The 23,119-nt window shown below is 40.2% G+C and overlaps 1 protein-coding gene across 1 annotated transcript in view; it reads left to right on the plus strand.

The window, feature by feature from the left end:
• The window catches only part of LOC139712106 (mitogen-activated protein kinase kinase kinase 5-like), a 53,354-nt gene that overhangs the window by 23,607 nt on the left and 6,628 nt on the right, over positions 1-23,119 (plus strand). The window contains exons 15-31 of the mRNA XM_071623942.1: positions 467-562; positions 2,004-2,091; positions 2,643-2,776; positions 4,429-4,556; positions 5,259-5,362; positions 5,856-5,994; positions 6,328-6,389; positions 7,208-7,273; positions 8,240-8,340; positions 9,858-9,988; positions 10,985-11,078; positions 12,123-12,203; positions 14,856-14,985; positions 15,478-15,543; positions 17,570-17,648; positions 21,850-21,929; positions 22,915-23,026. Coding sequence (XP_071480043.1) covers positions 467-562; positions 2,004-2,091; positions 2,643-2,776; positions 4,429-4,556; positions 5,259-5,362; positions 5,856-5,994; positions 6,328-6,389; positions 7,208-7,273; positions 8,240-8,340; positions 9,858-9,988; positions 10,985-11,078; positions 12,123-12,203; positions 14,856-14,985; positions 15,478-15,543; positions 17,570-17,648; positions 21,850-21,929; positions 22,915-23,026 — 1,691 coding nt within the window. The remainder of the gene's footprint in view (positions 1-466; positions 563-2,003; positions 2,092-2,642; positions 2,777-4,428; positions 4,557-5,258; positions 5,363-5,855; positions 5,995-6,327; positions 6,390-7,207; positions 7,274-8,239; positions 8,341-9,857; positions 9,989-10,984; positions 11,079-12,122; positions 12,204-14,855; positions 14,986-15,477; positions 15,544-17,569; positions 17,649-21,849; positions 21,930-22,914; positions 23,027-23,119) is intronic.

Genomic DNA, 23,119 nt, shown 5'->3' on the forward strand with positions numbered 1-23,119 from the left:
ATAGAATATTAATTTTCAGCAGGATCAACACATTTAGATAAAGTATCACCACTAATTTTATACTGCCATGATGATGAAGAAAATCACATCACTATTCAAGTGTGAGAGCATCATGTATCATGAAGTGGATAAATTGTTTTATGACTTTATTATTATTATTATTATTATTATTTATTTATTATTACATGCCAAAACTTTTATGATGCTACGTAAATCACTAGGAACTTACATTAGAAACCAAAATTTTTTAGGAATCTTTCTCTCCAGTCGATCTGTGTATGTTGGAGTGGAAATAATACCTTTGGGGCTTTGCTGTGCTCTATTAGAAGAGATTGGGAAATACATTCTTGATGAATAGATTTTTAAAGATATTTTCCACTTTGATGAATAGATAGAGAAAACGTACTCAATTGATAGATATGAAACATATAAATAGAGTATTAATATCTTATCTTTACTTTTTCAGTACTTACAAGAGAGATGACAGATGCCTCTTCCTGTATGTCCAGCAAAATGCCGATGATTTCCAGCTGTACTTCCCATCCTCACATCTCAGACAAAGGTAAAGAGAGTGATGATGGGACTGCACAGATACCCTGTAGCAGTTCAACCTTGTACTATACATCTGTCTTCTTCTTACATCCCATAATGATGTGAAAACTAGAATACACAAACTCTTTCCGTCTTTTCATCATTTTGCTCTTCCTCCAACTCTTGTTTGAAACTTAAGATATTTTCATATACCTTCCATCTTTCTGTCTGTCCGTCTGTCTATCAGTTTCATTATCTCATCTTTTTCTGTAATTTGTGTATATCTCTTGTATGTAAAACGATGGAAGGTATATTTCCATATTTGAAGAGCTCATTTGCAAAAGGTGTTAGCTTCATTTTTGACGAAAATTGAGTTATTAGCATCACTGCACAGAATTCCATTTGAGTTAGTTACAGTGAAAATTTCAAATCCAGACAAACATTTGAATAGAAATTATAGCAAAATTAGATTTTGATTTTCCATACACTTGTGTACAAATTCTCACAAACAAAACAGTTTTTCTCTTAAGTACTAAAAGTGGATCTAACCCCTTTTGCAAATAAACTCCTCATTTGTGGACAATGAAATATTAGATTAAATCAAATAAAATTCTGTCTCTTTTTACAATTAATTATGTGGTAGATAATCCAAATCTCCTTCATGGATTCATTTTAAGGGATGTCATATTTGAATGTGATTGATGATATATATTTATGTCTTTAAGTTTGCTTACTTTGAAATGCTACCGTTCTTTTTTTTTCTTTTCAACCCACCACTACATTGGTTTAAGGGGAATTTCTCTCCTTTATCCTGTTGAGGATGAGTCCCGAGAATACTTGGGCAGGTGTCTATGGGAAATGAGAGTTATACCGAAATCAGTCCATCCTCAATGGGTTAATGGATGTTGTGGTGGAATTTTTTACAAGCAGGATGGCATTTTGATAAGCAGGAGTATCTAGTCATAAGTGGCACATTTATCTGTCTGGAATTTGACCTTTTTCTCTCCAAGGTGACCAGAAGATATTTTGAGTATTTGGCAAAAAAAGAAAAAAGAAAAAGAAAAAAGAAAGTGATGGACATTCTAGGAAGGTTTGTTCCTCTTTTTTTTTTCGTTGCCAAATATCATGTTCTATTTGGCGAATGAAATTCTGGAGCAAGTTGCCATGTGTGAGTAAATTGTTGTACAGATTAGATTGGGGCTTAATTTGGGGGGGGGGGGGGGGGGGGGGGGGAATACAGGTAGTCCTGCCTTTGGCGAGTAATCTGTTTGATCCTGCTCCAGAAAGTGAAAATATCAAGGGTTAAAGGGTCTTAATGTTATGCTCTGCATGTACGCTGTGATCTTGCAAGAAATTTGCGCTCTTATGAGTAATGCAGGCCATGTGCTGGTCTATGAGATTTGCAAAAGTTCATTCTCACAAGCATATTATGGACTGTAGTGTATAACCTCTGCTCCCTTTCCTCCCCAAAGATTCCACGAACTGATCATGAATATGCTGGGAGGCAGGGCCGTGATCGGCGCTGAGGTGGACTCCGACTTGAACGACGAGCCGATACAGGTGAGACGTAACTGAGAACATGCTTTCTGTGCTGTGCCATGATAATTGAATTATAGACATTATGCTCGTCACCCATTGTAGCAATATAGTTTTTAAAAAAATACTGCAGTGTGATATATGAGTGGAAAGGGGAGATTTCATGAAAATAGCATTGTCGGTTAAGAGTATGGTTGGAGAATTTGATATCTCGTATCTTTTGAAGGCAGCCACTTTTTCTCTGTCATCTGCCCAAATTATATATGATTTTCATGAAATGATGTATCAGCAGAATGACTCTTTGTACCAATTTGAAAAAATAAAAACCAGAAATTATCTGAGATCAAATTAACTAGTAAGATTATTTAAGAATCTAACTGTGTGTAACTTTGTTGTCAACTGATAAATTGACTTCTGTACATAATGCACACGTGACCATAAACAAAGTTAAATAGAGGATTGTAAGAAATCAGGGATACAGCTTAAAAAGAAAGAAAACAAAATAAGAGAATAGAATAAGGAATTTAGAAAATATAATTGTAACTAAAGAAATGTTTCCGTCACTGACGTTTCAGACGGAGTACGAGCTGACAGAAAATCGTGAGAGAGTGATCCTGGGTCGTGGGACGTACGGTGTGGTGTATGCGGCCAGGGACTGCCGGACGCAGGTCACTGTAGCCGTCAAGGAGATCCCTATCAAAGACATGAGGTGAGGTGGTATATGTATTTCTCCCCTTTAAGTCCCCCAGCACCGATGATGACTGATTGCATGCAAGATCAGTGGTGTTGAAGATTAACGGGCCATAGAGGGTTAAAGCTTTCATGGAATAGTATCATTTGCTGTCATCATTTCACAAAATTTAGCTCTTATGTGAGATATTATTTGTAGCAATAGAGAACACAGTTATATAATTCCCCCCCCCCCCAAAAAAAAGGAGGAAAATACAAAAGAAGAGGGAGTATCAACAAGGAAATCGGGGAAGGAGGGGGTTGGGAAGGCGTATTGTTAGGTTGGATTGTGAGCATTACAGATGTACAATTTGTCTTAGTCACCATCATCTCTTTGTGATGTCATGAATTGCTACTTTGTAGGAAACATCCACTCGGTGTATGCCGTGTGGGATGGTCATGATTAGAAGGATGGTCCCAAGAGTCTTCTTATGATTCTAATTTGATTTAAGTAAACTTTTAACCAAATGTTCCATCCATGAGGGGCAGATCCAGGAATTCCGTAAAGAGAGGGCGCGTTTACAAAATTAAAGGGGGGGGGGGGAGATGCATGCACTCCTCCCCCATTTTTCTTTGTATTTCTTTTGTTTCAACAAAAAATAAGGGGGGGGGCGTGCGCCCGGTGAGGTCCTCCCTGGATCCGCCACTGTACATGTAAAATATCGTAGTCGTTTTTCATTGCTTGTATGTGTGTGTCAGGTGCTATTTTACACATTTACCCCCCGCCCACTCATCTGTTTGAGTGAGGTGACCTTGAGTTAAAGAAGTTATCTCTCAGTCTTTAGGATGAGGCATGGATAAATATGACAGGGATTTGACCCTCATACATATTGTGTTGTCCACAGGATGCATTTTTATCTGTCCCTCTTTCCTGGAAATTGACCACGGCTGTGGGTGGATGTGATATGTTCTTGCTGATATTCACATAATGTGTGTTTTCTAAACAATGATCTTAGCCAAACTTTGCTTTCTGAGGGGACATTTTCTTCTGCCACAGAAAGGATGTTTTGTACTCGTGAACATAGGACAAAAGAGTGAGGTGTAGACACAATTTGTTGTGTCAGTCTCTCGAAATTCATTTAAGCAACAGTTTGTCATGTGTTGTCATTTGCAAGTATCATCATGTACTACTGTTGCCGCTACTTCTACTACTATGACAACGACAATGACAACGATGATGACGACAACTACTACAGAACTACTGCTACTGCTGCTGCTGCTGCTACTACTACTACTACTTCTGTTACGACGACTACTACTACTACTACTACTACTACTACTACTACTACTACTATTATTGCTGCTACTACATTGTACTGCTACTACTACTTCAACTGGTACTACTACAAACTATTGCTACAATTACTGCTGTTAGCATCATTTCTGCATATTACACTGCTAGTATTACCTCCACTTGCTATAAATTTCTTTGATTACAATTAATACTTCTATCATTATGATCTTCATTGTTATTGTCATCATTATCATGATCATCATCATAGTACTTCATAGTAATCGTGTAATCACATTACTGAATCCGTATAGCCTCCTAAGCCAGCCCATCCTGTACTGACTAAGATGGGAAGAAAATCTCACAGTCATTCAGTTTCTATTTTCCTCTGTCCATTGCAGAGAAGTACAACCACTCCACGAGGAGATCCTCCTCCACTCCCGGCTGAGCCACAAGAACATTGTCAAGTACCTCGGCTCTGAGGCGGAGGGGAGCATCTTCAAGATTTTCATGGAGCAGGTGCCAGGAGGTGAGCGCAAGTCCTTCTATCTATCTGTCTGTCTACTTCTCATTTCTCCTTCTCCCTCTCTCCCTTTTTACTCTTCCTCTTTTCCTACCCCCTCTACTCTCTCTTTGTGTGTGTTTGAGTGATTTCTTCAAGCATACCGTTTGATACAGTGCCTGTGCCAGAGGAGCGCTCAAACATTCCCAAAACATACTGTACTGTGCCAGTGCAAAAGTTGACCACTTTCTGATGTGGTCCAAAAGCATGCCGTTCCACACTGTACCATACCATACTGTGCCAGAGAGCGCTCAAACCAAAACACAAACTGGTCCAAAAGTGTACTGTATCAGAATTTGACCTAAGAACAGTACACGTATCACACACTTCATCATGATTCAAAGATTTCATTTTCTGTATTAAAACACCTGTCTGTAGCATAAGCGCACAAGCGAATGACTTTGTTGCTGCAAAACTTGTGACCTTTTTGTGAGGGATGCCTTCTCCACAGAGCCCTTGGAATGCATAGGATGTATTTGTGCAATGGAACATTATTTACCATTTGCTGAAAAATTAGATTCCCTACATTGTATATCATACCCTCTCATCTTTCTCCCTTGTGTGTGCAATCTTGTACCATTACATTCATGACCATTCACTGTTGGTATAAAATTTTCACATGACGAACTAGTCGAAGTACATTCTTGTTGGTATTCTCTTCTGTTTCAGGAAGCCTTTCAGCTCTTCTGAGATCAAAGTGGGGGCCGCTGAAGGACCATGAAGACACCATTGCTTACTACACCAAGCAGATCCTCGAAGGCCTCAAATATCTGGTAAGGGGGCAGATTCTGAATTATCATGTGTTACACGTTAGCCATTGTTCTGAAGATATGAAATACAATTGTAGCTATGTACATACCATTTTTTTTTTTTTGTTACTCCAAATTATTTGACAAAAGAGTGATTTGATTCTTTTTGATTTTCCCTGAACTTTTCCTTTTTTAAAGTAAATTAAACATCTAAAACTGATCGGCACATGCATATTTCAAGAGGCTGGGGTTGAAGATTACAAAGGTGTACATTGCAAATGTGGAATCATTATATTGCACATCGAGCTGTAGCAATTTGATTGTATGTGAGTATGTGTGTTTATTTGTCTATTTTAGTGTGCCTGCATTTTTGTCATATATCTACCTCACATATGAACCCCATTTGTAATTGTGTATCCTTACATTCTTGATAGCCCATCTCTCCACCCCTACAAAAAAAGAGAAGAAAATAATTTATTATGTTTCATATTGTTGATTAAATTTGTTCTTTATTCAGCATGATCAAAAGATTGTCCATCGTGATATCAAGGGAGACAATGTGCTGGTCAACACCTACAGTGGAGTGGTCAAGATCTCAGACTTTGGGACTTCCAAGCGCCTGGCCGGTCTCAATCCAGCCGCCAGCTCTTTCAAAGGTCAGTGAATGTCCACCTCGTAGCACTGTAGTCAATGTTTCTATTGACAGCGGAAGCTTGGTAGTCTATTCGATACGACGCCTGTCTAGTAATCAGGAGATTGTTGGTTCGAGGCCAACCTGAGTATGTTTGCCCATGATTTTTTTTTATCATGATGGCTACTACTAGAACACTGAATAATTGGTGCTTATTTAGATCAATTTAGGCAATTTGTCAATCAGTTACAATGCAGATCTTTGGTATAACATCATACTGTGTACATACACAGGTTTATAGCCACATGGAGTGCTTGATGGCGTGATAAACATGTGCATCTCTCCTATTGTCTCCTAGGCACTCTACAGTACATGGCTCCAGAGGTGATTGACAAGGGCATCAGAGGTCATGGTGCTCCGGTAAGTTGACCTTTCACCTCTAGATGACCTTGGGTTTTTAAAAATACATTTTGTCTTATAACGCACAAGTGATTCTTGTGGAACTTAACCATTTCTCCGTGTGGCTTTTTGTCATTGGGAGTAAAATGGACAGCACTCCAAACATCTTTACCTCATCACATTAATTTGATCTAATTTTTACTTTATCGTGATTGCTTTAAAAGGGCCTCAGAGCAGCTGGGTTTCTGCAGCTGGTGCTGCCTTGCCCAAAGGACATCAACTGTAATCGACCTGATGTGAACACTTATCATAGAGTGAAAATGTATACTATCCCTATGATCACGACCTATGAAGTCAAGTCACTTACTGCTCTGTTAAGCAGTCATCACTTTCTTTAAACAAATTTGCCAGGATTTCAACCAGCACAGAAACACAATGACTTCAAACACTCCATACTAGTCTCTTTTAAAGGTCACATTTATTTTGAACGATGCTATTTGTTTTGCTCCTTCTTAGTATTCTCATAGTAACCATGCAGAATAACAGTGTAATTACAATGAAGAAATGAAAACATGGGGCCAGTGTATAGTGGTTGTAAGGCAGGACATGAATCATTTTGTGTTTTCTTTTCTTGCTCTATGTATCACCGTGACATGAGAGACCATATGTGATTGTGTGTGTTCTGAGTCCCTAATAATACATCAACTTCTATCCCAGTGTGTCTGAGACATCTTTTGCCTCAAACCATTTTTTTTTTTTTTGTCAATCTGGACATCGTCAGTATGTTGACCTTTGGTCCCATATTGTTGTTGTTTTTTTCCTGTGTGTATATTTTCCAGGCGGACATATGGTCACTTGGCTGCACCGTTGTGGAAATGGCTACAGGAAAGCCTCCTTTCATAGAGGTGAGAAAGTACAATAAACATGTACATGTATGGTTCAACTGCGACAACTTGCTGCGACAATTACAACAAAAGAACTTCTGATAACTATTGAAAATTGACTGTGCTGTCCACACCACTATCTGTGTTTTGTATTGAGCTGAATTGCACTTTTTGAATAGATTGAAAGCCAGCTAACACAATTACTGTTATATCAGTGATGATATGTCAAAGGAATCCAGCTCTTTCAAGCTCTCAACTGTAAGTACTAGCAGACAATTACATAATTATGCATTGCCATGTGTAGGATCTTGTTAATGTAGGTTTGCAGACTACATGTAAATAACACTTTCTGGAGTGGATTGAAAACATGTTTTGTGTTGCTGCCATGTACTACAATATGTATATATTTTTTGTGGAATAACTTTGAATACCAAATCACTACAGAATTACAACAATTGTAACATACCAGTATGGCATATTACATTTGTTGAGTGGATTACACAATATATTTCATGTGTCTGCTGTATACATTATCTGTGGAATAATATTGAATGCCTACATCAATACAGCATGAAAGTGTAACATAATGATATTTTGATTTTGCACTTCGTGAAGTGCATTGGCAAAATATATTTAATTATGGCTGGTGTGCACATCAGAGAATACAATGTATCTTTGAACTGGAATGCTACAAATTACTTGGCTGTTGAGAGTAGACAGTATAACCTGTGTGTGGTGCAACTTCCCAAATGCTTAATGCAGAAATCATGGAAACCCTGTTTTTGATGATGCGGCCAACAGTATTCAAATTAATCTCTTGGTCTATGCCCATGTATGATTTCTTGAGGGTCGTCCTCGCTCCATGCGTGATGAGGTGTTATTGAGTGGTGTGATACGCATGAGTGGTGTGATTAGTATGTAACATGAAACATTCCCTGAGACGTATGTAGTAATGTTAGTGACCAAGTTCTTTTTCTCCTCATTCAGCTGGGGTCCCCACAAGCTGCCATGTTTAAGGTGGGCTTCTACAAGGCTCATCCTGAGATCCCAGCTTCCCTCTCCAAGAATGCCAAAGACTTCATCCTCAGGTAAGACTTAAAAGAAGATGTGAGATGATTCCAAGGCTCGCTCCCCCCACAAAAAAGGAAAGAAAATAGAGCAAACAAAAAGGGTATTAATATCGGATATCATCTTTATTTGTGGTGGAAAACCCCCTATTTACTATTATTTTTCTCTACATGTGAATGGAGGTGTAAGTTTGCTTTCTAAGTTTTTCATTTTGCCTGTAACAAAGATTGTGCTATGATTGAAAGCTCAGGCCCCTTTTCACTTCCATTTAACTTGACCATTTTTTTTTTCTTTGATAAGCAGTTAGGGCAATTTTTTCCTGCTTTATCATTTCAAGATATCAAAATGGCCCTTGCCCAAATGTCACTTACACCGTCAAAACTGATGAAATGGGATGATATTGCATTGATAAGTTGTTTTTACAGGAATGCAACAAACATATTACAGGTTAAAGACTCAATACAAAATCTTTCTCCTTATAGTATGCTGATCAAATATTAATGCTCTGATAATTGTTGCTTGAATGAAGTCCTGTAACCAATTGTTAAAGGGATGGTATAGTTTTGGTTGAGATGGGGAGTTAGGTTTTACCTTATTTGCAAGATAATTAGAAACCACTTACATGAAATATTATAAGCATACAATTTCATGAGGAATTTGAAGTGTATTTGATGAAAATCAGTTTTAAAATGACTGAGATATAAAAAACAAAGTAAAACAAAATGGTCATAGTGAAAGATGGGAGCCACCTTTTATCAGGACCTCTTTGTTTTTGGATATCTCAGCCATTTCAAAACCGATTTTCATCAAATAAACATTTAAATCCTCATGGAATTGTACACATTTTAATATTTCATATAAATGGTGTCTTAGTATCTTGCAAAAAGTTAAAACTTCAATCCCCTTCTCAACCAAAACTATACTATCCCTGTAATACACTTGCTTGGAGCAGTTGGCAAGAACGGATTCTACTGGCAACAGAATCTGAACCACTTACTTTGCATGTTATACAGTCAAACCTGTCTGTAGTGGTCACCCAGGTGGAAACGACAAAAGCGGCCACTATAGACAGGTGGCCACTATTGACAGGTCAGTGGCCATTTGAATGTCAACACCTGCATTGCATAATAGCATAAAATACTGCATATGATTCTCTAAAAAAAAACAGCAAATAAGTTTGCATGAGCAGGTATGATATGGAGATTTTTTTAAAATACAATTCACTTATTTTCTTTGAACCTACTTCAGTTCTCTTGATAGGAGTCGGTAGAATTACGCAGTGAATGTAAAAGCCAACGTATTCATGGCTGATGTAACAGTTCAGCTAAATTATTGTGGCTGCTATACACAGGTAGATATTCACCACGGGATACAAAATGAGTGGCCGCTCGCTGCCTTAGGCAGGTGACAGCTAAATAAAGGATCTATAATACAGCAATTTTGTGCGGGGGATATTTCAGTGGCCGCCATGAGCTGGTGGCCGCTATAAACAGGTGGCCACTGAGACAGGTTTGACTGTATGTATATTGATGGCCAGGTGCTTTGAACCTGACCCCGAGAGAAGAGCCACGGCCCACGAGCTGCTCCAAGACCCGTTCCTCAACAAGAAGAAGAAGTCCATCAAGAAGGCGATGCCGTCAGACTACAGGGCGGACCGGAGCATCTCACGTGAGTCATCATTCACTTGATGCTTATTTAATGTTTCAGTGTAGGGAGGGATGTCATATGAATGATCAAGCATGGAAAAAGTGATTAGGTATCTTAATCCATTGAGGTCAGATTGATTTTGCTACAACGTGCATTTCCCATTAATGCTTGCCCGAGTATACTCAGGACTCGTCCTCAATGGGTTAAGCCTGCCGTACACTATATGATCAGACCGGTTGTACGACCTTAGACTGGAAGTGTGACGTCACCAGCCTTGCCAGTTTTCAGTTGTGCAACTGGGTCTTAGTGCCAGTCGGAGAGATTTGACATGTTGACTTTCCACGACCAGTCATGGGCTTTCAGCCAATCATGGTACAGTAGTATGCAAGCACACACAGTGCGCAATGTGTGCGCTTCTATACTGTAAAACGCAATATTTTCGCGCCATGAAATTTTTGCGAATTGGAGCCGACGGCTCTTTGGTATGGATGCACTGAAGCAAGAAGGGTCGTTAAGCCTAGTTGTGTAGTCTGATCGTATAGTGTGCGATGTCAAGTCATGCGACTTGTCGCATGCCCATGAGTTGTGCGACCGGTCTGATTGTAAAGTGTGCGGCGGGCTTTAGCACACATAACAAGGAGCTTTTGCTGACTTTAAATGTGAATTGTCCAAGAAAATGTCGTACTTACGAGATACATATACACATAGCATACCTGCAAACTATTCCTGTTTAGATAATAGCGATATTAATATTTCACCTGCAGATAGTGTGATGAGGGAAATGAGTGAAAATTGGTATTTTTGCAATAGTTCTCCCTCTTATTCCTATTCACTGAGAGTCTGGGTTGATATGACATAGAAATGGGGATTTGTGGACCTTTCTCCCAGAAATCCATGTACAATCTGTTTTGTGAGTTGTTTTATGCGGGATATTTTTGTGTGGCTTGTAACAGATTTTTGCTCGAGCTGTACGAATGGCCCTTTCCCACGATCTCACAATTTCCTTTCCTCACCCAGTGCCACAGCTTGGTCCAGACAGCAGGCCGGAGTCCCCCATCACCGTGGCAACCGCCTCCGTCAGCAGTCTCAGCGAGCTGGACGCATCCTCCAGGTAAATTCCCTCTGCTGTACAGTTCCCCCCACCCACCCAACTAGCACTGAGCAAAATTTTACTTCCCCCCAAAAGACACCTCAGTTTGCTTATGGATATTAGAGATATCAGTGTTACGGGAGCAGAAATGTGGTTCCCATTTACAGGAATTCAAGAGAGAAGATTGAATTTGAAGTCAGCGACACAGTAAATGTAAGTGTCAGAGAAAAGAAGAATCCCTGTCCTTGAAACTTGCTATCACAGCAGATTCACACATACACCAGTACTTGAATGTAAAATGGAATGTTTGCTGAATGTATTTATGTGCGAACCTTTCATAACAGCAATTGCATTTACACAAAGAGACATGAAATTTAATTGCTCTGCTCCACTCTTTGTTTATTCCATTTGTGCTTTTAATTTCTTATCAGTTGTTCAATGATTCACACTTGTTCAGTTTCTTTTGCTTTCTTGATTTATGGTTTGCGAAATGTTATGCTTTGCTTTCACCCAACCAAGCAGCAATTTGAATTGGTATCGAATCTATGGATTAGAACATAGATATTCTTTTTATTTTTTCTTCAAATGAGTTATGGGAAACCACCAGCAGCTGATTGAAATATTAAGTGTAGATGCTATGCTGTGTGCACAAATTTAGATATATAATATTGTCACAAAAGTGTTGTGGCAGTAGGCTATAAAATCACAGTGTGCTTCTACCAAACACTGTTGTTTTGATGCTGTCAAAATGCTTTGCAATATCTGAAGCGATATTTCTAACTCAAGTTTGAGTTAGATTTTTTATTTGATTTGATTTATCTATTCTCTGAATGACATTGCTTTACAATTCCTCATTTCCATTGATATCATCAAACATCTAATATATACATTTTGTATTGTTCTACACAGCATCCTTATTTCCTGCAACTTCCTTCCATTTCAGCAGTTTTGATTATTTGGCGGTATGATTTATTCTTTGCCCGTCAAAGATCTTCATTTTTTTCTGTGCATGTCGTTGTACTTTAATTTGCTTTTTGTGATATGATTTCTCGCTGTCGTTATTAGTTGTCTGACCGCCATGTCGTTGCCCTTGTCTTGCAGCATTCGCTTCAACAAGAGGAGGTCCCTAGAGCTTATGTCACCTGGGTGAGTCCATTTTTTAGAAGGGGGTGACATATTATTACCATTATTATTTCTTGATATTTGAATCATCCAATAAAGTACTTCCAAAAACACGAAAGCATCTTTCAAACACTTGGAATTCTGCAAAGTCATTCTATCCTGCTAGGGCTGTTATTTTGAAAACAAAACAAAAAAAAAAAAGGTGTAAAGTTGTGTGCAGGAGAGGGACTCCCTCTTTTTTCTTAAACCTGATTTTCTTTGTGGTTATGATGTACTAATGAATAAGATGGTTGATGCTTCACACTCACACTTAACACCATCCTGCTGTCAAAAAAAGTGTGATTGAAGATGCACATTTAAGAGCCAAAAGTGTTTGTTTAAGTATCATAATTCTCCCTGTCTCATATAATTGTAAAAACTCAGAACAGCAGTGGCTGTATCTGATATCTGCAACAATGTGTTGACAGCGCTGTGCTGGTGCACAGCGCGAGCTCTATTTGATGGCACACACACACACAAAAAGCATGGACCACTATCTCTATCTCCAAGCTACTTTGGGGGATTTTTCTCATTAATTGTTATGTGTTGGGAAAAGAAATATTGAATTGTGAACTCTGAAAATTCCTTCTGTTTTGAAGTGACATTGTTTTAGTCATGATAGGGGAAAAATTAGATGTGATTACCGCATATACGCTGTGCACATGACTGCTGCACAGTAACTCTGCATTACCTGGAAGCACACAAGTCAATTCCAAAAGTGTGACCCCACTAGACCTGGCTTTGCGTGTTGCACACGGTACCTAAGATCACCTTGTTCATTTGCATATAGCGTCCTGCCAGTGTACCTACCCAACAACCAGCGACGATATTTTTACATTTATAAAAATGTGATAGGGAGAATTACAGTATGAGGGGTAATCACAGGTTTCGGTGGCTTATACTTGTGGATATCCTCAGTGCAATTACATAGGTTAGTGCATGAGCCTAGCTATTGATACATTTTTGTCTGTGTGCTGACAGCATTGCAGTTAAATGAGTTTTGCTGATACCACAAAAACCACCCCTGCAGGACTGCTCTTCAAACTTACCCCAGAGTGCACGTTACTTGTGTGTTTTGCAGATGGTCGTGGAATGGATCTTGTTTAATGAGTACTGGCCAAGCTGTGAATAACTTACATTCATTTTATTGAATAGAGATTCTCCTAAACATTACGATTATTAAAAGTTTACAAGTTCTCCTCTTTTTCCTGATATTGTGGAGTGTGGTATAGGTAACATTCAGACAAAAAATGCAGAGTCTCCTTGACTGTACAGTCATAATAGTCTTCAAACAAGCATTTCTTTTTGCAAAGTTTTCATTCTTTTCCGTAACAATCCTTGTTAAGTCAGAAATACATGTATATGTTACCATTGTTGTCAAAACCTTTCACTCTTTGTAAACTGTGTCTGAACAGAATGACTGCTGGAAAGTGTCAAATAAGCGACTTTACAGTACCACATGAACGATATCGGTAAATCTAGTCAACTGGACTTACTTGTAGTTTGGAGTAGCGACGTTTCGCGTCCGCTCCGGGACGCTTCATCAGGCCGACTGATCTTTGGCGGCAATTGGTTGTTGACCCGTAACAGGGTCGGGGAATTTCGGAAAGCGCCGAGGAATCTTGTTCATGTGATACTTTACCTGGATGACTGAGAACATTCACAGACAGACTTTACAGTACAGTTGAACCTCTCTTATCCGGCCTCCCTTTATCCCGATCTCTCTATTATACGGACGCAATCTCGCCGTGATTTTTTAAAAAATAATTACGGGAGGAAAGGGGGATTCCCAACTCCTTGAGATCTCCTACACAAACACACATGAATTACATATTATACTTGATACATTTCTTAATTTATTATTTAGGTAAATCATCCCAAGAATTCATAAAAGAAAATGATTTCATTCTTGCAAACACGAACCTCTATTTTGGGGTCTGTTACTGAGTGTAACAATGAAAAGGTTGCAGTATACACATTACTACATGTGGTACTACAATGGGCTACATCAGTACATGTGTATGTATATATGTACATGTATAAAGCATTGAGTCTCCCGTATCCGGCCAAATCCCTTATCCGGATGAGCCCCGGTCCTGACTTGTCCGGATACAAGAGGTTCAACTGTATTTTCTATGCTGAGGCTGCTTGTTCATCACTGTTGGTCCACTGTCATATGCACAGACTCAACCTTGAAGTGGACATAGCATATTTCAGGATATTTCAATGTTCGGCTTCAGCTTTGCTTGCCGTGATCAGTGCTAGCCTCACTTTAAGCTGCCTTGTTGTTTATTTTTGGGGTGCTTTCTTTAGAGTCATAAGCCATGAGCAGAGGCTCCATTTACTAACTTCACGTTAGCCTGGCTAATCTGGCTTTTACATGTGCATGTGCTAAGAGGGTAGTCTGTGTTCAAGTCTTCGTTTTTTTAACCCGTTGAGGACCGACTGATTTTGCTACAACACGCATTTCCCATAGACACCTTCCCGAGTACACTCGGGACTCGTCCTCAGCGGGTTAACAAGCATCTAAGATGTCAGCCTCTTGTGAACGTAGTAGTATTATCAAGCTCTTCTTCTTCTTCCTTTTTTTTTTTGTGTGTGTGTGTGTTCTTCCTGGGGGGTCTGAAATACTTCTAGCTCCAGTGAGGATGGACTGGAGACGCCCATAACCCCTGACCCCAGGGATCTGGGCGGCTTCTACATGCTGCGCAAGGACAGCGAGAGGAGACAGACGCTGCTCACCATCATCGAGGGTGACTGTGACAAGGTGGGAAGGAACTATTAACATCATCACTGACTGGAATCAGTTGTGCCAAATGAAAAATCTGTGCAGTTTTATGAAATCCAAAATGCAGCGGGTTAGATTAGATATGTCTACTTTCTGTTGAGCAAATGTCAGACGACCTGTGACCCCTAACTCTGTAGTGGTAAAAGAAGAGGGAAATAGTTGTCTAATATTATCTTCTCAAACTCATTTTGAAATGCTTTTTGAAGATATTCTTTAAATTGTCACTGTAAATATTCATTTATTTTTTTTGTTAAGCTAATTACAAAACAAGTTTGATATGTAGTTATTCATTTATTTGTTCATCTATCTATTCATTGTTTACTTAGTATGAATGTATGAATGTGACAGCCCTGTGGACAATGATTAAAGATTTTTGTGTCAAATTATGCTAATAGGTTTTTATAGGGCATGTTGTTACAGCATCTTAACATGTTCTCCATTGAGTGTGTGTTTCTTTGTTTTTCTACGCAGATTGTGAATGCCTGGATGAGAAAACTACAGCTGAGTTCTGACACACCACCAATGAAGATTAGCAAGGTATGAATACTAGATGTTCTTTTTGAAGTGTCTTTCTTTCTTTCTTTCTTTCTTTCTTTCTTTCTTTCTTCTTCTTCTTCTTCTTCTTCTTCTTCTTCTTCTTCTTCTTCTTCTTCTTCTTCTTCTTCTTCTTCTTCTTCTTCTTCTTTTTTTTTTGGGGGGGGGGGTCACTTGAAATCTGTGGAGCTGTCCAGCAGTTTATGAATTTAATTTTGCTCTTGTGTAATGTTCAGCCAGGAACTTTACATCCGAGTTTTGTGAGAATGAAATTAAAACCCAGTCAAAAAAATGATAATTAATTCACTTTTCTGTTGTCTTATTATCAGTGAGAGTTCCCCATATACAATGTATACAGCCGTGTATGTGTGTGTCTTAAGGAAAGTTTTATCCATTCTACTTTGAAAGCTTTCATAAGCCTTGCTTTATGTACTGTATTTGGAAGGCACATGTCAGCCTCAAAATCAGTGAATCTTTAAAGAGTTTTGAAGAAAATCATTGCCGATCAACCACATCACATGGATGTGCTGTGGTTTCATGTAAATACTGAAATCGCAGGAAAATCGCAGAAAGATTACTGCAGATTTGCAATCTGATGGAATAACCAGCAGTTTTATGTCACACACATTTTGTAACAAGTTTGAATTCTGTGAGGTCTAGTGAGTATTTGTGATATTGTTTATTGGAAAAAAAATCAGTGTTCATGATAATCTTACCGAAGTGATAAGAGATGTTTTAAAGTATTAATTCTCGCTATCGCCAATGACGTAAAAAGTACCCGGATGTGGCTTTCTCGTCAAGATTTAGTTCACTTGGTAGCAAGGGCACTTCCGGCGCGGGGCATAATTTGCACAACGCTAGCGTGCGCGTACGTGTACCCTACCTATAGCGCAGCGCCGACCACGGATACTAGTACTAGTACAGTAGGCCGCTGTACTGCCCGAGCCAGCGAGTGGCCAGGCCTGTCATACTCGTACACTGTAGTCCCCGCCGCCGGCGGCCGGCCTTTCTTGCTAGCATGCACCACTCCTCACTGCATGCACGCAGCGCATAAGCTAACACATACCGGTACGGCGTACATCACAGATCAGTCATCTCTGCATACGCTGAAAATATGCTGGAAATATTCACCCACCTGGATATACAGAATATCGTCATGGAATGCCCATCTCTTTTCTTTATTTGTTCTCTGTCGAAATGTCGCGAACACAATCGGGAACGAACAGTGATCTCGAGCTTATCCTGTCTCCAAAGCAATTTCTTCCAAGTAAGTACGTACAATGTACGTAGGCACTGTACTAGGCCTACTACCTAATGCTACTACCACTACTAGTACGTCGCGCGTGCACATACTGCGCTGTGGAGTCACCCGCAAACTTCACCCACGCTGCCACGTCACGTCTCGCATGCCAGTAAGGGTCCTATTTCTGCAGATTTTTTTCATTTATTGTCGTGCGAACAACACATGGCAGCTTCGCAGCAACAACCAATAGTTGTAGTAACAGCAATTTCTTAAGAATGGAGAAATTTCAAATCATATTAAAGCTGTAATTCAAGTCGAGAAAACCGGAAGTACACGTAGAATACAGTCGGTTGTGTGTGTAAATCGCATTAGTCACGTATCACGCGCGTACGAACGGAAGTGACTTTGCTACCGGACTATCCCATAATGCACCGTAAATGACGCTTAAATCAACATCCGGGTACTTTTTACGTCATTGGCGATAGCGAGAATTGTAGTGTGCTGCACAAACTTTGTAAACCGAGTTATTGGTAAACCCGTGGTGAAGATCAAACAGAGTTGATATAGATATTGATTTCAAACAGAATATTTTTCAATACAGAGACACTAAATATTCACGGTATGTATACATTATACACAATGCTCGTATCATTAAATTACTACTAAAAATTTGATATGTATTTCCTAGTCATACATTAGAAGTTTTAGGCACACCTCTTGGGTAATTCTAGTACAACTTTGTACAAAATTTATTACGATTATTATTATTATTATTTTTTCAATCAGGAACACCTGACTGAGCTGAACCACGGGATAGCACTGTTCATTAAGCAGAGGGAACGGAAATCTCTGGCTGGTACCATAGGTAAGTCCCAAGCCCAACCTTTGTTCGCATGTCGTCCACATGGGGTGTGTGTTATGTAAGAAAAACAAAATACATGTGATATTCGAGTGTAGCATAGAGTCATATGTGCCATGTTGGTGAAATGATTATTTGTCAAACTCTATATGGGATCATCTCAGCCTGGTGCAGTCCATGTTTTAAGCCGCTGAGTATACTCGGGCAGGTGTCTATGGGAAATGCGTGTTGTAGCAAAATCAGTCTGTCCTCGATGGGTTAAAAAGCGTAAAGACCTGGTAGCATGGAGAAATGTGAGTTGTCAGGTTGAATCAATCTTTATTCATTTTGCTGCCAACCAGGGTACATTAAGAATAAAAACTAGGAATAGTGCCCATCAGCGAATATGGGCATTGAAGCCATGTGCTCATTGGTAACAGTCAAGTTGACTCTAGTCAATACTCTATGGCTGTGTGTGTGCTTACATGAGATCAGTGATAAAGGTGTACATAATTAATTTTACAGGAATTCTAGAATATATCCAAACCAAGCCAATCTTACCACTCCATGGTATCCACTCACTTCTGGGTCTTTAACCCGTTGAGTACTAGTCCTGAGCAACGGCGTAAATCCGTACTGAGGAGTGGGGGGGATGGTCACCATCACCACGATTACAAGCCCATAACCGGACCGGCGCAGCCTTGGGGGGGGGGGGGGGGGAGCTTGGTGTCCCCCCCCCCCCCCCACACGCACACTTTACAGGGATCGGATGTCCCACTCTTTTGCATGAAATATAAAGTGGAAGGAAAGTGGCAGCAAAAATATGAAGACTTTTTGTTCTTGTTGTTGCTTTTTTTTTTGCTTGTCAGATGACTTGCGGGGGAAAATCAGACCTTAAAAGCATGAAGACATTTTTTTTTTGTTTTTGAAATATCTGTGAGAGAGAGCGGAGCGACCGGGTTAAGGGGGGGATGTATAGGGGGGGGGGTGTCCCTCTCCCACACGAGGAAGATTTTGCATTTTCAGACCTGAAATTCAGCGATCTGGTGCACACTTTTGGTGAAATTTTTGTTTGTTTTTTCTTTAAAAAACCAATAGAAAATGAAATATTCACAATATGTTATTGAATGACTAAATCGTGGTATTTCAGCTCTTGCTCCGCCTGTGCGACATCACTGCGAAGGCCTACTAAATAGTGGGGCCTATCACCGGCGTAGACAGGATTTGATCTTGGGGGAGCGGTTATGAGATCGTGAGGGAGCGAAGCAAGCGAGAGGGGGGAGGGTATGGTCAGGGGGGTTTCTCCCTCCCACGGTGAAATCTTTTTACATTGAAAATTTTGACATTTTACAGTCCAAAAACTGCCGTTTGTAGCTATATTCTTCGCTTTGGAAATTAAGGGGGGCACACCGTGCGCAACTGCTGTCAATCACTGGCAGCAACACCAGGAGAATGGCATAGCGATTAAATGCGAGCGAGCGGAGCGAGCGAGCTTGAAAATTTTGACATAATGCTTTTACATGCTAAAAACTGCCGTTTGTAGCTATACTTCTTCGCTTTGGAAATCAAAGGGGCCGCACCGGGCGCAACTGTTGTCAATCACTGGCAGCAACATCAGGAGAATGGTATAGCGATTAAATGCAAGCGAGCGAAGCGAGCGAGCTTGAAAATTTTGACATTTTACAGTCCAAAAACTGCCGTTTGTGGCTGTATTTTTTTGCTTTGGAAATTAAGGGGGGCGCACCGGGTGCAACTGCTGGCAATTACTGGCAGCAACATCAGGAGAATAGCATAACAATTAAATGCGAGCGAGTGAAGCGAGCGAGCTTGAAAATTTTGACATTTTACAGTCCAAAACTGCCGCTTTTGGCTGTATTTTTTCGCTTTGGAAATTAAGGGGGCGCACCGGGCGCAACTACTGGCAGTTACTGGCAGCAACATCAGGGGAATGGCATAACGATTGAATACGAGCGAGCGAAGCGAGTGAGCTTGAAAATTTTGACTTTTTACAGTCCCAAAACTGTCGTTTGTAGCTATATGCTTCGCTTTGGAAATTAAGGGGGGGGGGCGCACCGGGCACAACTGCTGGCAATTACTGGCAGCATGCAACATCAGGAGAATGGCATAACGATTAAATGAAAGCGAGCGAGTTTGAAAATTTTGACATTTTACAGTCCCCAAACTGTCGTTTGTGGCTGTATTTTTTCGCTTTGGAAATCAAGGGGGGGGGGGACACACCGGGCGCAACTGCCGGCAATTACTGGCAGTAACATCAGGAGAATGGCATAACGATTAAATGCGAGCGAGCGAAGCGAGTGAGCTTGAAAATTTTGATATTTTACAGTCCCAAAAACTGTCCTTTGTGGCTGTATTTTTTTCGCTTTGGAAATTAAGGGGGGCGCACCGGGCAAAAACTACTGGCAATTACTATCAGCAACATCAGGAGAATGGCATAATGATTAAATGCGAGCGAGCGAAGCGAGTGAGCTTGAAAATTTTGACATTTTACAGTCCCCCAAACTGTCGTTTGTGGCTGTATTTTTTCGCTTTGGAAATTAAGGAGGCGCACCGGGCAAAAACTGCTGGCAATTACTAGCAGCAACATCAGGAGAATGGCATAATGATTAAATGCGAGCGAGCGAAGCGAGCGAGCTTCAAAATTTTGACATTTTACAGTCCCAAAACTGCCGTTTGTAGCTATAGTTTTTCGCTTTGGAAATTAAGGGGGGCGCATCGGGTGAAAACTGCTGGCAATTACTAGCTGCAACATCAGGAGAATGGCATAATGATTAAATGCGAGCGAGCGAAGCGAGCGAGCTTCAAAATTTTGACATTTTATAGTCCCAAAACTGCCGTTTGTAGCTATATTTTCGCTTTGGAAATTAAGGGGCCGGGGCGCACCGGGCGCAACTGCTGCCATTCACTGGCAGCATCATCAGGAGAATGGCATAGCGATTAAATGCGAGCGAGCGGAGCGAGCGAGCTTTAAAATTTTGACATTTTACACTCCAAACACTGCCGTTTGTAGCTATATTTTCGCTTTTGTTTGTCCCACTTTTATGGGGGAACCATCCCCCCATCGACGCCTCTGCATATGAGGGTGCTTTTGTTAAGTGAAAGATCTGCTGCACACTCTTTGATAAATTAGGGAAATATACGTCAATCTCAAAAGTGTACAAAGTCTATCGAAAGGGATCCTGTATAGCGGAGCTTTTGCATGTTTATGACTGCAATACAACGATCTGGTGCATAGTTCTGGCGATATTTGGACAATTTTCCATTAAGAAAGTTCGAGATTTGTCCTCATCTCGGGAATTGCTTGGGGGATAAATGATTTGTCTGCCTAAACACTTCCGTAGGGGCGGGGCAAATGCCCCTTTGCCCCCCCCCCCCCCCCCCCCCCCCCCCGAGATAGATTCGACGCCCCTGATCTTCCCTGGGTATGCTCATAGATGTATCCTGACTGAGTCACCAGTCACTGTCGTTTCTCAGGAATGATTCAGGAAATGGAGGGGGTTCAATTATGGCGATATAGTTTTTGTTATGGTTTGTTTGTTAGTTTGTTTTCGTACATATTTTGCAGATGGTCCCCAGTTACTTGCGTCATAGCATGTTTACATATAGGCCTATATTATTTGACGTTGTCAACGTCTGAGCCATACCTTACAGTGTATGTCGATGTTACTTTCTTCGCGAGCGAGCGAAGCGAGCGAGCGCTTGAGAAAATTATGTATACATTTTCCTACAAGATAGAATACTGTTCAGCTCTGTTACCTGTCTGAAGGCCGGCGTACAAACTTCATGCAATATGCCAAAATTGATACAATCACATTTCTGCTTCCTCCATTTTTTTTTTCAAAATCAGGGGGGGATGATTGTACAGGCCATCCCCCCCTCCTCCATTTCAGGGGGGGATATATCCCCCCCATCCCCCCCGGATTTACGCCCATGGTCCTGAGTATACTCGGGCAAATGTCTATGGGAAATACGTGTTGTAGCAAAATCAGATCGTCCTCAACGGGTTAAGTTTGCCCAGCTAGAACCAGGACAAAGACAAATTCTTCAAATGTTTTAATTAAGCACGAGCGATTTAAATAATCAGCAATTTATTGAATGTTGCAGGCAGTGTGAACTTTACTCTTCTTGTGCATTATGAAATGTGATTTGATGTGTGCTCTGTAACGAATATGATTTTTGTTTTCCTTTCCTACATTCCATCCAATCACAGAAAGGCTGCGAGATGAGTTGGACTACGACCCTGGAGCACTAAGTGAACTCCAGACGGCGCTCTACGTCTTTCAAGACTCGGTGAGTCAAACTGAATGAGTGTGTGATGACTTCTAGACTTTAAAGGGCAAACCGACACGAGAGACAGTGCTTTTTTAGTCCTTATTCAGAAACGTAAAGTACTGTCATCATTACATTACTTGGTACTTTTAATATAAGTATGCGCTGCAGTAAAGAAAATACCCCCCCCAAAAAAAAAAAAAAACAAAAAAACAAAAAAACAAAAAAACAAAACAAAAAACAAAAGAAAAAGAAAAAGAAAAACAAACCAACCAAAAAAAGAAAACCCAAACAAAACAAAGTCTCACATTTGGAAGAAGATACAGTTGAACCTCTCTTATCCGGCCTCCCTTTATCCGGATCTCTCTATTATACGGACGCAATCTCGCCGTGATTTACGGGAGGAAAGGGGGATTCCCAATTCCTTGAGAACTCCTACACAAACACACATGAATTACATATTACTTCCAACATGATTAACATACATTACATCAAATTTCCTTCCAAATTACTTACCTTCAGACATTTTAACATCCCCAAACATCCCCAAATGTAACAATGAAAAGGTTGCAGTATACACATTACTACATGTGGTACTACAATGGGCTACATCAGTACATGTGTATGTATATGTACATGTATAAAGCATTGAGTCTCCCGTATCCGGCCAAATCCCTTATCCGGATGAGCCCCGGTCCCGACTTGTCCGGATACGAGAGGTTCAACTGTACTTCATTTTGTGTCCGTATCAGAATACATAATGATAATTAAATTGTATATCATAATAATATTGTATCAGTTTGTGTCCGTATCAGAATACATAATGATGATTAAATTGTATATTATGATAATATTGTATCAGTTTGTGTACTATCATTAGTACATGATGCTAATGTGGGGAGAATTGATTTTTATTGCAATTGTAACAATGTGGCATGAAATACTGTACATGTATGAGGTGGAAACAGAGAAATATAAGAAATTGTGTTATGTGTGCATGTTGCAGGTGAACCAGGTGTTGCGGCAACACATGCACAACATCAAGCCACACTGGATGTTTGCCCTCGACAACCTGATCCGGGATGCTGTGCAGGTCACCATCACCATCCTCAGCCCCGGTGAGTTTAAGAGGAGGAACACTTTGAGGGTCACATCACGCACTCAGTCAGAGCAGTGATGCACAGTATTCATAGAAGGCAAAAATTGTATTG

This window comes from Diadema antillarum, unplaced genomic scaffold (assembly GCF_040938485.1).
Source record: "Diadema antillarum isolate AM-2024a unplaced genomic scaffold, OU_Dant_1.0 seq00001760_RagTag, whole genome shotgun sequence".
NCBI classification, from domain to species: Eukaryota; Metazoa; Echinodermata; class Echinoidea; order Diadematoida; family Diadematidae; genus Diadema; species Diadema antillarum.